Genomic DNA, 18,453 nt, shown 5'->3' with positions numbered 1-18,453 from the left:
CTAACAGGCTTTTTAGAGCTCAAACAAACATCTGCTCCTCCAGCCTACTATTTTCACCACAGTATTGGATATTTATACCAATACAGAAAAAAAACAACCATGCTTTTCTCCAGTCTTGTCATATGATTTTCATCATGATATCAGCAATGCGAAAAACCAGCGAGAAGGTGTTAATAACAAGCCCACATGAGGCGTTAATGAGTGTGCAGGCCTGAAGCCAAAAAATGACACACTTTCATTCATCACTTTTATAAATAAACTTAAGGAAAAGTGAAGTTTAACCTCCTAAATCAGCTTAATACTGCGCACATTTCGTCCCAGAATGAAAAATTCAACCAAGGGAAACGTGATGCAGTTTGGGTATATGTTTAATGAAAGGCACTCTTTGCTGGATAAATAAAACATAGCAAATTATGACACTGTGTACTGTACAATGTTGACACTTACAGTAACAGTCTTCACATATTCAGTGCTTTGTAACATAGTAAAGTGCTGATTACTGAAGTGACCTACTTATGTCACCTTATTGCATTATATTTTCAAGGTACAGTTTTTCAGTGGGTGAAAAACACAACATTCTTCTTTGAGACCAATGCGTCTCCATATTGCATTTTGAAGGATTATTATAAAGGCATTGACTGAGTTACAATTACATTCACTGACATTTCAGTACAAGACATATTTATATGAACAAGATACTCACATACAGTACATTTTCATTGACGGAAATGTTTCATGCATAAATAGTTCCAATTCATGTTTTTCTTATGCAAATTACAAGTCATTATTTGTTATCATTTCACAACTCCAGTTAGCTCATTATCTCTGTATGTCTCCCCATCTTTTGTCAAATATAATGTTACTTACTATAAGTTTAAAATTCCATGATAAATTCAGTCTGAATGCACATCAAATGTATCAAATGTTCAGATATCATCATGGAAAGTAAACTTCATTTCAGCCACAATGCCATGCAATAAAGAAGGCAAATGAAAAAAATAAATGTTTTATAAAAAAAATAAAAAAGTGTAATTGTTTGTCTTTGTCCTAATTCTTTAGTCTGATCACAAATACACAAATACATACTGTCTGCAAACAATGGATGATATAAAGCTCCTAAAGTGCTTAAGACATATGCAGAAAAAATGCTTTCAGTGCAATGAAGTGATGCAATTTTAAAGGGTAAATTTACCGTTGAATAACATGTGTTGAGAGGTCTCCGTTACAGCCAAAACCATGTTCATTGGAGCTTAGTATCAAATCATATAGATAAAAAGGTCATATGTGTTTTTGATCACTAAAACTGCAACATGCAAACTTATGCATGTATAGTGAAGATTAAGCAGGTTTATTTTTAACTTTGCAGGTTATCTACAAGATAGATGGCAGACATGCTACTCCGCCAGCTATTTATCACACAGATATTGTTACATGGAGAGGTGCTGCTGGCTTTACATTTGCACCTATAGATCTGCTGAGAAGACAATGTGTACCCCAGTGTCCTATTTTACACTGCACCCACTTGCCCGCCTTTTAACATGTTTCCAAGGCCTGTCTTGATTTTGCTGAGTATGATAAAGTGTAGACTAATAAGGAACTATGTGAGCTCGGATTACTTGATTTGTCTTCATCTGAGGGACAAACCTACGCTACTAATGTATGATCAATCAACAGTTTTTTAGGTGAAATGTTGGTGTGTTGTAGAAATCACATCTTTTTCCTCACTGCACTGTGTATTCTCAGAGTTACTGAAGCAGTAGTTGCTGAGTTATGTTAATTGCACTTTGACACATCTACATGCAGACAGACAGTTGGTGTATTGGCTGTTTCGCCGCATGGTGCCTAATAATACTGTAATTATCTGCACGTGTTTCAAATACAAAATATGAACGGATGCACTGAGTGTGCCTTACAAACCGATATGTTTGATTTTTTTATGTCCATTTATCTGCCCCCTAGCATTAACAAAAATTACTTATCTTTCTCAATGCATCCCATTTTTGTCATTTTGCCAGGTGCCGTTCCTCTTGTTGAGTGAAAGTGTACTTCCACATTTGTTAGCAGCTGACATTTTCAGGGCAGCTTCTGCAGCTGCATCCATCACTTGTTTCTCATCCTGTTCGGTCTCACGGTGGTAGAAATAGTTAAAGTTGGAGACGATGACAGGGACTGGCAAGGCAATGGTCAGGACACCAGCAATGGCACAGAGGGTGCCGACCATTTTGCCTCCCATGGTGATGGGGCACATGTCTCCGTATCCGACAGTGGTCATGGTCACCACAGCCCACCAGAAACCGTCAGGAATGCTTACAAACTGTGTTTGAGGCTCATCCACTTCTGCAAAGTAGATGGAACTTGAAAAAAGGATGACTCCTATGAATAGGAAGAAGATTAGCAGCCCTAGTTCCCTCATGCTCGCTTTTAGGGTCTGACCCAAAATCTGAAGACCCTTTGAGTGTCGGGAGAGCTTAAAAATTCTGAAGACTCTCACAAGTCGAATGATTCTCAGAATTGCCAATGACATGTTCTGACCTGCGTTCATATCATCTTCGGGCGTTGCGGCCAGCTCAGTTCCCAGGGTGACAAAGTAAGGAAATATAGACACAATGTCAATAATATTCATGATGTTACTGAAGAAATCACTTTTACTGGGACACACCACAAAACGGACACCAAGCTCAAAGCAGAACCATATGATGCAAATAGTCTCCACAATGAAAAATGGGTCTGTGAGATGTGTCCACACAGTTTTAGGGGCAGGGTGAGAAGCAGAATTGTCTTGAGTACCATTGATCATTTGGATGAAACCTGGAGGAAAATCACTGTCCTCCCTGAACTCTGGAAGAGTCTCCAGACAGAAAATAAAGATTGAAATGACAATGACAAGGACAGAGACCAGAGCTACACATCTGGCCGCACTGGAGCTCTCAGGGTACTCGAACAGGAGCCAGAACTGCCGCTTCAATTCATTTGTGGGTAAGAGTACCTCAGGTTCTTTGATAAACCCTTCATCTTCACGAAACTGCTCCATTGCTTCATGACCCAACTCATAGAAAACAATTTCATTAGCAAAAATATCTAAGGGAACATTGGCTGGTCTGCGGATTCTCCCTCCTGACTGGTAGTAGTAGAGTATCCCGTCAAACGATGGACGATTTCTATCAAAAAAATACTCGTTTCTCATCGGGTCAAAGTAGTGTATCCGCTTCATAGGATCACCCAGCAGTGTCTCTGGAAACTTACTCAGGGTGCTGAGTTGGGTTTCAAACTTCAAGCCTGAAACATTGATGACAACTTTCTCATCTTTTTCTTCGAAGCAGTGCTTTTCAAACAGATCTTCATTTTCATAATAGTCCTTTAGCATTTTACTGAAGACGCTATCAGTAGGAGATTCACTGTTGGCCAGGAGCTTCAGATTGGAGATCAGACTGCCACTGCTGGAGTTTGCCTTGGAGGTAAGAGTTGGAGGAGTGGAGGGTGACAACCCATCTTGACCAGACTGACGTTGGCGCCGTCCCCTGCAGGGTGACTGGTGAGGAGAAGCCAGCCGGTGGGCCAACAGATCCTGATCAGGAGCCTCTGAAGTGGGTGAGGTCGGATAACCCGAGTCGTTTGGGTCACCTAGGTTGATGCCGACATCGTCCATGTTTTCAAAATTAACAAGTGGCACCTCCATTGCCTGCTTTGATGCAAGGTATGATGGTCAATCTGGTTCCAAGGACAGAGGAGGCACCTCAACCAATGCCACGCTGAAGATCCTGCCGGAACCTCTGTCCTCCTGGTTACCATTCAGACTGCTGGACACTAATTTTGGATTTAAGCTTTTGGTTAATCTGCAAAATAGTGTGGGAAAGAGACATATTAAATTCTTTGTAATTGCAGTCAGTTGCTGTTTGCATCAGCAGAAACCTGCCATCTGATACTCTGCACATACAGTAAATTTGTTCACATCAGTTTCTTTTCTATGACCTAAACAAAAACTCAAACTCTGCAAGATCAGGCATGAAAGTGCTTACATGCAGCATATGAGGCATTATTGCTGATTATGTGTAGTAAAACAATTTATTCTGGCACAACAGCTGATTATCCATATATGATTGATACCATAAACCAATTCATGAGACACATCTTTCTTTCCTTATATATTAATATCAGATTTTAAGTTTTTTAAGCCTAATTTGTCTTGTCCATCACAATCCCTCCTATGTTGAGGATAGTTTATCAGTTTTACAGTTTATGTGGCTGTTTATCTTTCCTTTAGTCAGGTTTAAACAGGTAACAAAATCCTAACATACACCATAATGCTGCAATGCACTTGACACCGAGGGCCCTTCAAGGAGATTCTCATGGCTCTTTTTCCATTCTCAGCTTAGCAGATAACATGACAGTTAAGGGTATAGGGTTGAATCTTATGTAAGGGAATCATGTAGCTGATACAAAAATATGTGAGTTAATTGTCCCACGTTTGTGACAAAGGATGATTGAGTTCAAGCGAGAAAATAAAGGAAATTACCAAGAACTAAGAAGTAAGGATTGACATCCTTAGATTTCAGAAACATTTATGTATTAAAAAAGACTTTAAAATCAGATGTTATTCAGCTGTTTTTATCTGACACTGAGCTAGCACTAACAAAAACAGTTCTCACTATAAGGAGACATAAACATAAGACTTGAGAGTCAAAGTGGCACAGCATGCATGCAGTAAGGACTCACCCGTGTCTCCGGCTCTGCAGAAGTTTCAGTGCCCTTTCTGTCCTGCCTACCAGCTCCACTCTGTTCCCCACTTACGTCCCTCACACTCTCTCATCCAAACTTCCAATCAAGAGTGTGTCTAGCTGTATTAAAGCCCCACTGAGTAATTTAACACCATGTGCGAAACCAGAGATGTTAAATACACCCTCACAAACATACACAACTGTTCTCTCACCTTTACAAACACACAATAAAACAGATAAAAAATAACACACCACAAAGGTATCAGAATGTACATCAAATGTGAGGGTCACCTGGCTTTGTTCTGGCTGATCCCTCCTTCGTCAGCGGGGACATTATAGGTAAGCTCTGTGATAGGGGATTTACTGTAAAAGGAGCCAATCGCTGTTTGATGAGGGAAAGGGAGTGTGGGTCCTACTTGCTTGCCTCTTTCCTGCAGACTAAGCATCCACTTGCAGGATCATCCAGTCCATCCTCACCTTTGGGGATTAAACTATTTCTTCCCCTTTTACACTGCTTGTCAATACCTGCAACAACATATGTCTGCCTGAGGACTTCACCTTATGTTTTGATTTATCCTGACTTGGCACAAACTCTTATTTCATCTGACATGTGAACTTACTCAGTAGTTTCTTCTAAACTAGCCACACAAATCCTAATCTTCCATTTATTTTGTAAGCCAGTACAAGGTCCAGTTTGTTACATAAAAACTATGCACACTTTTACTTTAGGTTACAATGCATTTAGAAGTCATTTTTAATGTTCAGATTTGCTTAAAAGGTTAACAAGGTCACTGCTGTTTTTATTTGAGCTTCAGATTGTCAGAAGGTTTGTCAGATTAATAAAGGTCCATTCAACTATTAAAAATGTAAATCCCCTTATTTAGAATGCTATGCTTCTTTTTAATCTAAAGTTCTATCAAGGATTAAAACCTTTAATTGAAGTTTACCTCACAGTGTTTTGCAAGGATGACCACGTTGGTAGGACAGGTTGAATATTGTGTTATCTGACTAAAAAACTGCTGCCTTAATGCTGGATTGCATCTCAGCATCTGTCCTGGTACAGCCTGCAGCTGGCTGTCTGCTGGTCCCCTGTAACACTGCAGTACAAGCAGGACCACTGCAGGCGCACTCAGTCACATGGCTTGAAGGTCACATAAAACTTCACAGTCTATGCTTTTTCCAATCCATCACCATACACTATCACCTCATCATGGGCTCCCACGGTAACATCATACATCCTTGAATATATATTTCAACTTTCTGCTAAAGGCACTGATATTGGAAAGCCCATGCACATGAAAAGATGCCGGGATGTGCATGTGCTTAGACAAGCACTTACTGCTGACTCAACATCCTTCACATGTAGAGGCCTTTTTATAAGCTTCTACATTGCCCTGCACGTCATTGAGAACACAGTCAGTCGAGGCATGACCGATCATTTAAACACTTCAAATTTGCTACATCCAAAGAGAGAGGAAGCAACAGCAGGAAGATGGACAGTGAGGGGGGTTGGGATCACAGACTACACGAGTCAGACTAAGAGTAAATAATCGATCCTCTTCCCTGCAAAATGATTTGTGACAATAAATATGGAAAAGGGGAAGGTTTATAGATTAGATATGAACTCCAGGATGACGTAGACTGCAGTTACTGCATTGTGACTTGTCTCAGGGGAACTGACAGCGTAAAAGAGGGATTAACGTCCCTCCCTCCACCCTTTCATGTAGCCCCCTATCCATTATCCATTCTTCTGCCCTTCCTGATGACACTATCACCTTACCGATAAACAATCTGTGTTGACAAAGCAATTCTCTATCAGCAGGCTTATTTGTGAACTACACTGCTGCTGCATAGGTAAAAACACCTTCAGCACACCTTCACAGAAGTTTAACTTCGAGTCGCATCTGGTTCAAACAGTGACCTCTGCCCAGGAGAGGAAAATTTAAACTTTAACATTGAAGAAAAGAAAAATACAGATCTTTCTGGAACAGAGGAGAAAACTATACTGATCCCTAGCTGAATATTTAAAAGTAATTTAGCTCTTTTAAACATGAGAATGTTTAGTAAGTATTTCAGAATTATTTTGAAATGATAGGGAACCTCCTGTGTTCATATTTATGTGCCATATGTTTATGAATCCTATTTTTAAGATGGTACATATCTGTACCATATCTGCGGTACATATCTGTACCATATCTACTATTTAGTCAGTCAGTCATTTTCTATACGTAGTGGGTCGCAGGGAAGCTGGTGGCTATCTCCAGCAGTCTATGGGCGGAGGCAGGGTACATCCTGGACAGGTTGCCAGTCCATCGCAGGGCAACACACAAACAACCATGCACACACTCATTCACACACCTATGTGCAATTTAGAGAGACCAATTAACCTAACAGGTATGTCTTTGGACTGTGGGAGGAAGCCGGAGTACCCAGTGAGAACCCACGCATGCACGGCGAGAACATGCAAACTCCATGCAGAAAGGCCTCCGGCCAGGAACCCAGGACCTTCTTGCAACAAGGAAACAGTGCTTCCAACTGCGCCACCATCAGCCTGTAATGATTCATATAATAAAAAAAGTTTTTATTACTTTGGTTTCTATTTAGAGTGGAAGAGCTTCCCTGGCAAGATGGCGCCGACAATGGCAGTCTCGGAGCTTCGCTCTCTCTTTGTTTTTGTATTTTGTATGTTTTTATGTTTTTCGAGCCACAGTTCTGTGGTGTCATTCAGTAGAGAGGAACTTCTCAACATCAGAGTCCTCTCTTGGGTTTTTTTCACCATCTTTCATTGATCCAAGGTTCACTGAGCTTCTGGCAAGCGGAGCTGCAGCGCTATACGGGATACTGCGCTGAAAACGGCGGAGGGGAAAGCGTGCTGGCGCGCTGATAAAACTCCGCAAAAGAGGACTTCGCACACCACTGCCTTCAATCCACCTGGCAAATGTCCGCTCTCTCAACAACAAGATGGACGAGCTGCTTCTCCTCACCGGTAAAAACATGGACCTCCGCGGATCAGCGGTTCTCTGCTTCACCGAGACATGGCTGAGTGAAAACATCCCGGACCGCGCACTGCTGATGCCGGACTTCCAGCTGCTCAGAGCGGATCGCAGCACGGAGCTATCAGGGAAGAAGCGAGGAGGCGGAATCTGCTTTTATATAAATGAAAGTTGGTGCAGAGACGTAAAAGTGCTGAGAAAAACATGTAGCCCGGATCTGGAGTCATTTTCCATAATCTGTAAGCCGTTTTATTCACCGAGAGAGTTTTCCTCGTTTATAATAATTGGCTCATATTTTCCACCGCATGGCTGCACTTCTGCAGCGGAAAAACATCTCGCTGAGCTGATTACAGACCTGGAGAAAAAATACATGGACTCTTTCATCATAATACTGGGAGATTTTAACAGCGCAAACCTCTCAAATGAACTCCCCAAATACAGACAGCATATTAAGTGTCCCACCAGAGACAAAAACACACTGGACCATTGTTACACAGCTTTAAAGGACTCATATCATGCTGTTACCAGGGCTGCTCTGGGTTTTTTGGATCATTATCTAATCCACCTCATCCCAACCTACAGACAAAGACTAAGTAAGAGCTTCCAGACCCGTGGTTCACACTGTTAAGAAGTGGACTGAGGAATCAAAGCAGATGCTACAGGCCTGCTTTGAATGCACAGACTGGACTGTTTTTGAAACCTCAGCCACTGACCTAAACCAACTAACTGATGTGGTGACATCATACATCAGTTTCTGTGAGGACATGTGTGTGCAGACCAAGACCTTCTGCACCTTTGGGAACAATAAGTCATGGTTTACTCCACACCTCAGGAATCTGCGGATGGACAAGGAAGAACCTCACAGCAGTGGAGATTGGGCGCGGTACAAGCAGGCCAGGAACAGACTAACAAAGGAGATCAAAGCAGCCAAGAGAAGCTACAGTGAGAAGCTTAAGAACAGCCTTTCTACTGGTGACACTTCAGCTGTATGGACTGGTCTGAGAAACCTGACTGCCTTTAGGAGCCCCCCCACCCATCCTGAACAGAGTCGTCTCCTGTCCAACCGTCTGAATGGCTTCTACTGCAGACATGACAAGAAGCCATTCACACCTCAAATCATCCCCTCTACATCCCATTCAGGAACAAATTCCTCCCATAAAGCAACCAACCCACCACCATCAGATCCTCTGCCTGCACTAAAGATCTCCAAGGAAGAGGTAAACAGGCTCTTTCAGCGCATGAAAACAAAGAAAGCTGGAGGACCTGATAACGTCTCCCCATAATGTCTGAAAGCCTGCACACATCAACTTGCTCCGATCTTCACAAGGATCTTCAACAAGTCACTGGAGAAATGTGAGGTCCCCTCCTGCCTCAAACGATCCACCATCACCCCGGTTCACAAGAAACCCACCATCCTAGGATTAAATGACTACAGGCCTGTAGCCTTGACGTCTGTGGTCATGAAATCCTTTGAGCGGCTGGTGCTGAAGCACCTGAAAGACATCACAGCCCCCCTGCTGGACCCCCTGCAATTTGCTTACCGAGCAAACAGGTCGGCAGATGATGCTGTTAACTTAGGTCTACACTACATCCTGCAACACCTCGACCGTCCAGGGACGTACGCCAGGATCCTGTTTGTAGACTTCAGCTCGGCCTTCGACACCATCATACCAGACATCCTCCACCAGAAGTTCACCCAGCTCAACGTCCCAGACTCCACCTGTCAGTGGATCAACAGCTTCCTGACGGACCGACAGCAGCAGGTGAGACTGGGGAGCATCTTCTCCCGATCCAGATCAATAAGTACTGGTGCCCCCCAGGGGTGTGTTCTATCCCCACTCCTCTCTGTACACAAATGACTGCACCTCATCGGACTCGTCCGTGAAACTCCTTAAGTTTGCAGATGACACCACTGTCATTGGACTGATCCAGGATGGTGATGAGTCTGCATACAGACAGCAGGTGGATCGGCTGGTACACTGGTGCGGTCAGAACTACCTTGAACTGAACCCACTCAAGACTGTGGAAATGGTGGTGGACGTTCGGAGAACACCACCCCCATACACCCCCCTCACCATCCTCAACAACACTGTATCGGCTGTGGACCACTTCAGGTACTTAGGAACCACCATCTCTGAGGACCTGAGATGGTCTTCGCACATAGACACCGTTCGAAAGAAGACCCAGCAGAGACTGTACTTCCTGAGGCAACTCAAGAAGTTCAACCTTCCACAGGAGCTGTTGGTCATCTTCTACACTGCCATCATTCAATCTGTCCTGTCTTCATCCATCTCAGTGTGGTTAGGCTCATCCACAAAACAGGACAGGTCCAGACTACAACAAATAATCAGGACTGCAGAGAGAATAATCAGAGCTGACCTTCCCTCCATCCAGGACTTATACAGGTCTAGGGTCAAGAAAAGAGCTGCCAAAATCTCTGCAGACCTCACACACCCTGCACATAAACTGTTTAGAGTTTTACCTTCAGGCCGCCGCTACAGAGCACTGTTCACTAAAACCAGCCGCCACAGAGACAGTTTCTTCCCCCAGGCTGTTTCTCTGATGAACATTCAATAGAGTGCCAAACAACAGCATACAGATGTTGCAAATGCACCTTTTCTATTAGATATGTGTATATTGTACATTGTAAATTGTAAATTGTAAATTTGTATATTCTGTAATGCAAAAACAGAACAAAAGAGCAAAGTGTACCGGAGTCAAATTCCTTGTTTGTATGCACGAACTTGGCAATAAAGCTGATTCTGATTCTGATTTCAGTCCCCAGGGGAAACAAAGAGATCAAAGGACTGAAATGTTTTTAGACATGTTGTGAGGATTCAAGGTTGAAAACAGATCAGTTATCTGGAAGCCCACTAAAGCATACCAAAGCTCTGAAAGACTCTGCAGAGCTGCAGACTCAGAAATAAATCCCCACAGATGCATCACTGGGTTTGATTTTGAATGTCTTGTTATATTGTAATTTTTTTTGAAAGATTAATGTCCCTTTTATTTTTTGTTATTTGAAAGTAGGCACACAGTGAGTGGGATGAAGACATGCAGCACCGGTTGCCAGGGTCGGGACTACAACCAGGGGCAATATTATGATATCAGGGTTTCACGGGGTCTGTTGAAAACTGAATTTCAGGGGATCCTTTGAGCTTAGGTGGTTGTGGGGCTGTGTGTCTGTGGCTTCTTCCTACGGATGTCAGACAGGTATCTGGGAACTTTTAGATAAACATCTGAAATCCTTTTTCTTTCAGCTGTGGAAGGAGTGGTCTGCAGAATCTTTTTAATCAGGGGTTAGACTGCTGCTCAGGAGGCACATGTGGCTCCTCAGTCACTCTGACATGGCTTTCTCTGACTTTGAGCAGAAATAATAAGGTGCCCTAATTACAGTATGTTTGAATTCATGGTAGGAATAGGAAAGGGTAGTTGTCTGTTTAATGCCATGCAGTAAGTGCATTGTCTTTCCAAAACAGGTAACCATATTCTAATTAAACCGAAGTTGGGTTCACATGCTCTCAACTTTGTAAATAAAGTATGTATTAGCCACTTTAAATTCATGGTTTAAGCTGCTTTGCAGCATTATTAGTTCACAGTCAAAAAAAAATTAAGAACATGTGGAAAGACTTGAAAATTTATGTTCATAGATGCTTCTAATTTGCAAAGACGAATAGCCAAAATACCAGTTCCTAGATGTATGAAGTTGTTAGACATACCCCAAAAGTTGCAACTGTGATGACTTGATTGCAACAAAAAGTGTGTCTACATAGTTTTCCCTGAGGAAGCTGAATACTATACATTTCTCTTTCTACGCATGGCCAGACTCTGTGTCTACTTGTGACACCTTTCTGGAGAAGGTGCATCGTCCAAGCTTCTGCTGGCAACAACTTAATGCTCACCTTCTACAGATGATCCACATGGCCCTGTATTTGAGTTTTTAACTCTTTCTCTCTCCTAGACATGGCAATTGACTGAGCTTTTACTGTGATTAACTCTATGTGCTCTCTTTCAGATTCTAACCTTGAAAACTGGCTCCTAGTTTATCTGTTCTTTCTTTCTAGGTGAAACAACTAAAGGAGCTACATCCATTAACATTTACTTTTCCTTCCCATAGAAAGGACTCCTGGATCAGTGCTTCTGTGTTCTTTTTGTGTCCCTGCTCTGTTCTCTCGAACCCCCAGTCGGTCGTGGCAGATGGCCGCTCACACTGAGCCTGGTTCTGCTGGAGGTTTCTTCCTGTTAAAAGGGAGTTTTTCCTCTCCGCTGTTGCTACATGCATGCTCAGTATGAGGGATTGCTGCAAAGTCAACGCCAATGACTGTCCACTGTCTCTACATGCTCATCTGGGAGGAGGGAATGCTGCAAGTCACTGACTGGATGCAATCTGCTGGGTTTCCTTAGATATAAAAATGTTTTATCCAATTTGAATAAATAACTGAATCTGACTGCACTGTTCCACGGTTAGGATTAATTGGAATGTATGTACTTGACGTTTGTGAAGTGCCTTGAGACGACATTTGTTGTGAATTGGAGCTATATGAATAAACTGAATTTAATTGAATGTGCAAACCATACTTTTCAGATTTATAAATAAATTAGACGCCAGGAAGTATTTTGTGAAATAGTGGTAGAAGATTCACCTCATATAGAGAGGCTAATTGGCCTACAGCTGTCTGTGGTTTGATCTCCTTCTCTTTCTGTCCATTTTCTGTCTGATTATTGTGAATGAGGGCCACTAACGCCTCAAAAAAATCTCTTCATATGAATAAGCCATGTATCCTTTTCCATCCATTTTACAGCTATGTGCTATGTTCTGTTGGTTAACATTTAAAATCCCAAAAGAATACATTAAAGCTTCTGGCTGTAATGTGACAAAAGCTTGAAAACGTTCAAGGGGTGTGAATACTTTATGAGGCGCTGTTAATATGAGTTTATACAAAAATATTTTTAAAATTAGTGATCAGTTTGACTATAAAACTAATAGTTTGGTTATCTGTATACAGCCGACTATATCTAAAACTTCCTTGCATGCAGCAGAGTATTTCCACAGATACCACACACAAAAAAACTAATACAACAAAACAAAATGTTTTTAAACATGTATCTGCAAGGCGAATGTGCAGATGTGGGAAAGAAAAAAGTCCAGTGCTACTCAAACAACTCATCATAATGTTATGGCAGATTTCTTTCTGCAAAAGCTGCCTAGAGTCTCAAAAGAGGAGTAATTTTATCAGAAAACTGATTTAAAACTAGCCCTCAGATGGTTGGAAATGGCTAAAAGCTAAACTACTCACCCTATGTACATGATCTGGGTAATTCTATCTCAAAAGCCCATATGCTCATCTATTAAGGATGACAGGTTTTAAAAGTGCATGTAATGTAGCACGGATTAGATATTCCAGACTTGTAATCTTATAGCTGCTGTAAAAGCAACTGGTTATTCCAGTCTAGTAATCCTATATATTGCTCCAGGGGTTCTCTTCATTGCAAATTACATAGCTCGTTGGGTCAGGAAAATCTTAAGAACTTTGGTATTAAAACAAAGCCGCACAGCTCAACAGATAGTGTTAAAAAACTAGAAGGTACATTCATTTGAATCTTCCAAAAGTAACTATAGTACTAACTATGGATTAAGCTGTCTGTGGACTTGAGGCCATAAAGAGGTATAAAGAAGACTTAGTTTCACATTAAATTACAAAAAATATTTGGATCTTTTGGAAGGGAGATACTATTGTCACCTTTCTATTATCTCAAAAATACAATATTGATATCTCTGTTTTATATTAAATGCTTGAGTTAAAACATAAAACAGAAATCGATCAGGAAAGCAGGAATGATCTCAAGTTAACCAGAGAATAATAAAGTGTATTGCATCGTAGTTGCAAAACAAGAGAAGGAAATTTTATTGAATTTAAACACTTATCATCTCTAGAATTCTGCATTATTTGCTGTTATTTCAGCTTCTAACTTTATGTTCTCTCTCTTTTCTCTTCCTAGAAGTTACGCCTGGCCTGGCTCTGTGTCTACCTGTGACACCTTTCTGGAGAGGGGCATTGTCCAAGCTTCTGCTGGCAACAACTTAATGCTCACCCTGTACCGATGATACACTTGGCCCTGTCTTTCAGTGTTAAACCCTTTCTCTCTCCTAGACATGGCTACTGACTGAGCTTTTACTGTGACTAACTCTATGTGGTCTCTTTCAGACTCTAACCTTGAAAACTGGCTCTGAGTTTATCTGTTCTTTCTTTCTAGATGAAACGACTAAAGGAGCTACATCCATTAACATTTACTTTTCCTTCCCATAGAAAGTACTCCTGGATCAGTGCTTCTTTGTTCTCTTTGTGTCTCTACTCTGTTCTTTCTCTCAAACCCAAGCCATCTGCAAACTTAATTCAAAGAGTCCCAGTTTGGCAGATAACACATTACACAGTAGTTCAGACCTTTGCTCCATTTTTTCTGCCCTTTCTATTTCTCTTTCCTCCTTAGTATCACCATAAAGCAAAGGCCATATTCCCTAAACAGAAACGGAATCTTCAAATTAACGTAACAAGGTAAACACCCTGTGGGATCATAAAAAAAACATGTTCTCTCTCTGGGAGCATTGTTGGCTCAGTAATAGTGTGTTACCTAACATCATGCGTACAGCACACGGGAATTCACTGCAACCTTTCAGGAATCGTTGTTGCAACATAGCAGGCTGGTCACAATTTTCCTTTAACGATCTCTAGTTTTCTTGTTTGTCATTTGCTCTGTTCCTGGTGAAAATAAATAAATAATAAAATAAATTAAAATAAATAGACAAATAAGAATGCAGTTGTGTCATCATTGTCTTATTATTCTATCATTGTGGGAAGAAGAAACATACATCTCAAACTTTTTAAACATGACTTTTGAATCCCTAAAACTAAAATGAGGGGATCCAAGTTCAGGACTGATGTTTAGATCTGGGAGTGACAGATAATTGGATGATGGGGATTTACAAAAAAGGTTTTACATTTGTCTTGAAAATAATTTACTAACCAATAATTTCTCTCTAAAAGAAAACATTGTGTATTTTAAATAGTGCTAGTTTATTCAAGCAGTCCTAATTATTTGATTTACCTTAGAAAGCAAAAGCAAAACCTGTAATCAATTGAATGAAAGTACACATAAAACATTAACCACACTTAGCTCATTTGCCACATAATTGCAACATAATTTGCCACAGAATTGCAAATGAGTAAGCATGGCAGTAAAATTTAAAAAGCAAACTAAAAAATATATATATAATACCATTTTTGCTGAAAACACCAAATAAAGCTTAATCAAAGAATTGGGATTTAAACCTGCATGGCATTAAAAGGAAAAAATTTATTTGTTTTTAATATAAAATGTAAAACCAAAACCAACTATATAGTTAATTTGAGAGATGTACAATGTGATGTTAGTTTGAAAGTAAGTATGCTAAGAACTATTAATTTAAGAGATATCCAACTTCAAGGATCTAAAGGTGTGAAGTAAAACTGGCGGCCTAGTCTCCCGCCCTCTGCTGTCACCCAGTTCATGTTGCTCTCGATCTTGATGTTCCTTCCAGCCGGGGCCTATAGGAACTCCTTGATATCCCCTGGAATGAGTTAGATAGTGTTGTATGGGATAGGAAAGCCTGGGTTTCATTACTGGACCTGTTTTCCCACAATTCTGCCTTTGAGGGGATTACAGCTGATTCTTTCACTGCAGCAGACTTATTCTGGAGTATCACACAGTGAACATCCATGGTTTTGACAGGTTGGACAAGATTTAAACTGAACAACCAACATACATTATTTCTGATATTTGTTTTCATAAATTAAGCATCAAATCCAAAAATGTATGAAAACTCCTACAGGTGAAATCCACACTCATTGGACCAGGCAACAATTTAAAAAAAAAGTAGCACCAGCATGGTCTTCTGGAGTAAGATTCAATATGTTGTGCATTCAGAGATGTTATTCTTTATACCTTGGTTGAAATTTGAGTTACTGTTCCCTTTCTATCATCTCCAGCCATTCTGCTCATTCTCCTGACCTCTTACATTGTTTCTGATGCTCAGTTTGAACTTAAACAGGTCATCTTCACTAAGTCTAGATGCCTGTAGATGTAGATGCCTGTAGATGTAAATAGATGTATCTGCTGCTATGTTATTGGCTGAGTAACTGGTTGTGTTTACAAGCTATTGCAAAGGTGTTCCTAGAACAGTAGCCGGTGAGTGTTGGTTCAGTGTGGTTAAAAAGTAAATGTAAAAAATAATGGCAAAAGTACATTTTTATAAGGTCTGATTTAGATTCCAGGTGAGTACGAAGAAACTCTCTGTCTTCTTCTCTTTGGCTTCAATCAAATGTGAAACTGGCTTAATCACTGCAGCAAAGACAGCAAGCATCTAGCCAAATTATCAATGAATCTGAAATGACTACAAATAAACATGTTCTGATTCTTATAAGTATAGTACCTTAATTATGGTCTGACAATCTGGTGTGTCACTGATGGAGCTGCCTGTGTTAGAGACGACTTCACTAAGGAGATTATATAACACAGGAAATCAGCCCTGCAGGTCATCCACATGGTCATATACCGTAAACAAAATCATACAGACTTAACTGAAATGTCTGCCTTGTTTTGCTCCTAACTAAGCGAAAGACAAATGCTAATCTGGGCTTGATATTGCAGAGGGCGTTGAGCATTCACGACAAACCAAAAAGCAGAAAGTGCTGCTGAAACATATGACACAGCAAATCCAGCTGTTCAAACTCATTAAATTAATACCACTTTCAGAAATATATCACACAATCTAGTTCACAATTTTGAATGGTATTTTTCGTGATTAGCTAAAAAAAACTGTCTTCCAGCCTAGAACCATGCAGCCGTGATGAATGTCTCATACAAGCCACAGTTTAACAGTATTTTTTTACCACTAGACGGGGATGTTCCATGGTTGCAGGTGTTACGTTTATCCAAACCCTCTCAAGTTCCAACCAGCCTCGTTTAGGTATATCCTTTCGCCCTGTTACAAAACAAACAAAACATCACAACAACGAAGAAATGACTAGGTAATCTTAGTTGGTTTACATTTTGAAGGTCAAATAAAACAATACTTTGTTAAGCTGTAAATACAAGACAACATTGGGAATGCTCACATCAATAAAAACAGTGGAATCAACAATACCACATGTACTTGTATTGCTTTCTCAGTATAAAACAAAGAAAACATTTACCTTATTGTGCAGCAGTGACAGAAGCTTAGCTGCAGCTGCTCACCCATCCTCTCAGATTAATTCAGTGACCAGTCGATAGCAGAGTCTTAAGGAGCGGTGGCAAATCTCTTTAAAATGAGACATTTTGGCAGGAGGCAGGACAGTTACAGTTACACACGCCACAGACGGGACAGATGTTTTTCACCACAACAAGATTCCAGTCACTTAGATTAGTCTCAGTGAACATACAAACAAAACAAAAAAACAAGTCCTATCAGTGCACATGGCTGCCATTGTCTTATTAGTGTGCTTCACAGCACCTTGGGTTATAACAATGTCACAACTCAATAATGATAATGTCAAGACGGTAGGTGATACTGTGGATGTTCTCTCCAGCTGCTGATTAGGAGTCATCTGTCCTTCACCAGGGTGATGAACAAGAAAGGCAGCCTACGTTTGTGCAGCATGGGGCTCATTTTTCTCATTGCTGGTAAAGTTCTAAACGGATCTGTCTCCCTGCCAGGTTCTCTTGTTTGGCTCTCTATCATATTTCACAGTTGTGTGTAGGATTCACTGGTCATGTGCCAGCTTTTCTCTATGTTTTCACCTCTCTGCCCTTTCTATTGTTCGTGCAGTGTATACTGAAAGTCACTGGGGCTTAACTGACAGAATGTACCTGGGGGGGAATTGAGTTTTCAAACACCTTCACTTGTAATAGCCTTAATCTGGTTTCAGTCATGCACCATGTAGTTGTGCCAGTGGTATATTGTGTCTATTATTTCCACAGCTTAACTCTAAACTGAAATATTTCAACAAATATTTATGTGATAACAGTAAACCTTTTTATAAAAGCAGAAAGATGTTTTACGTAAAAAAAAAAATCATATCAGTTGATCATGTTTTAAATATGCTGAACTTATTTTTCTCCTAGGGTGATACCCTAAAATATCACTTGTTAATTACAACCAGATCACTCTTTTTTGTATAGCTAACAACAAAATGAAGGGCATTCTATAATGGGCTGGATTCTCCACTAACTGCAATAGCTTGACCCCATAACGATAAAATAAGACCAAGAATCTACAAAAATCTGGGCTGATTGTTGACCAACACTCTCTTTATGCAGTTTGGGTTCTCTCTCTCTCCCTGGCTTTTTCCCACAGTCCAAAAACTTCCCCACAGATTTGTTTCTGACATGTGATGTTGTTTATTAGATCATATTCTCTAACAAAATCTGCATAATTAATATATATTTCTGTTTCCAACCACAATGCTGAAATTAAGGCTTGGTTTCCTAAAATACTCATGAAGTGGTAGTAATTATTCAGCCAGAAATGCAAAGAACTATTAAAACAGAACCAATCAAATTCAGGGAAAAGAAAACAAGTGGATACTTTACTATCTGCAGATAGAGTTCTGCAAATAAGAATTCAGGAGTTAGCAGCATTTTTTCTATTTATCTTAGTTTGTTTGGCAAGCATGTTTACGGACATTTACCTCTGAACCTTACCATTGTTGGGACCCAGCCATGGATTT

The 18,453-nt window shown here is 40.5% G+C and overlaps 1 protein-coding gene across 3 annotated transcripts; it reads right to left on the bottom strand.

Annotated features, from left to right (window-relative positions):
- Window positions 1–350: 350 nt before the first annotated feature.
- On the bottom strand, window positions 351–17,410 carry LOC124856420 (potassium voltage-gated channel subfamily A member 10). Of its 3 annotated transcripts, XM_047346810.1 has the most exons (3): window positions 16,939–17,410; window positions 16,636–16,727; window positions 351–3,833 (listed from the first exon to the last, which is right to left on the bottom strand). In XM_047346810.1, the coding sequence occupies exon 3, from the start codon at window positions 3,674–3,676 to the stop codon at window positions 1,985–1,987; it is 1,692 nt and encodes a 563-aa protein (XP_047202766.1). In that variant the 5' UTR covers window positions 3,677–3,833; window positions 16,636–16,727; window positions 16,939–17,410; the 3' UTR covers window positions 351–1,984. The 3 variants fall into 3 exon arrangements, with proteins under 3 accessions (XP_047202766.1, XP_047202764.1, XP_047202765.1); XM_047346808.1 differs by lacking the exons at window positions 16,636–16,727; window positions 16,939–17,410 and adding an exon at window positions 14,339–14,450; XM_047346809.1 differs by lacking the exons at window positions 16,636–16,727; window positions 16,939–17,410 and adding an exon at window positions 4,714–5,270.
- Between the last annotated feature and the right edge of the window lie 1,043 nt (window positions 17,411–18,453).

This window comes from Girardinichthys multiradiatus, chromosome 20, assembly GCF_021462225.1.
Source record: "Girardinichthys multiradiatus isolate DD_20200921_A chromosome 20, DD_fGirMul_XY1, whole genome shotgun sequence".
Classification (NCBI taxonomy): domain Eukaryota; kingdom Metazoa; phylum Chordata; class Actinopteri; order Cyprinodontiformes; family Goodeidae; genus Girardinichthys; species Girardinichthys multiradiatus.
The sequence above is the reverse complement of the archived record's forward strand: the minus strand, read 5'-3'. Positions and strand labels throughout refer to the sequence as shown.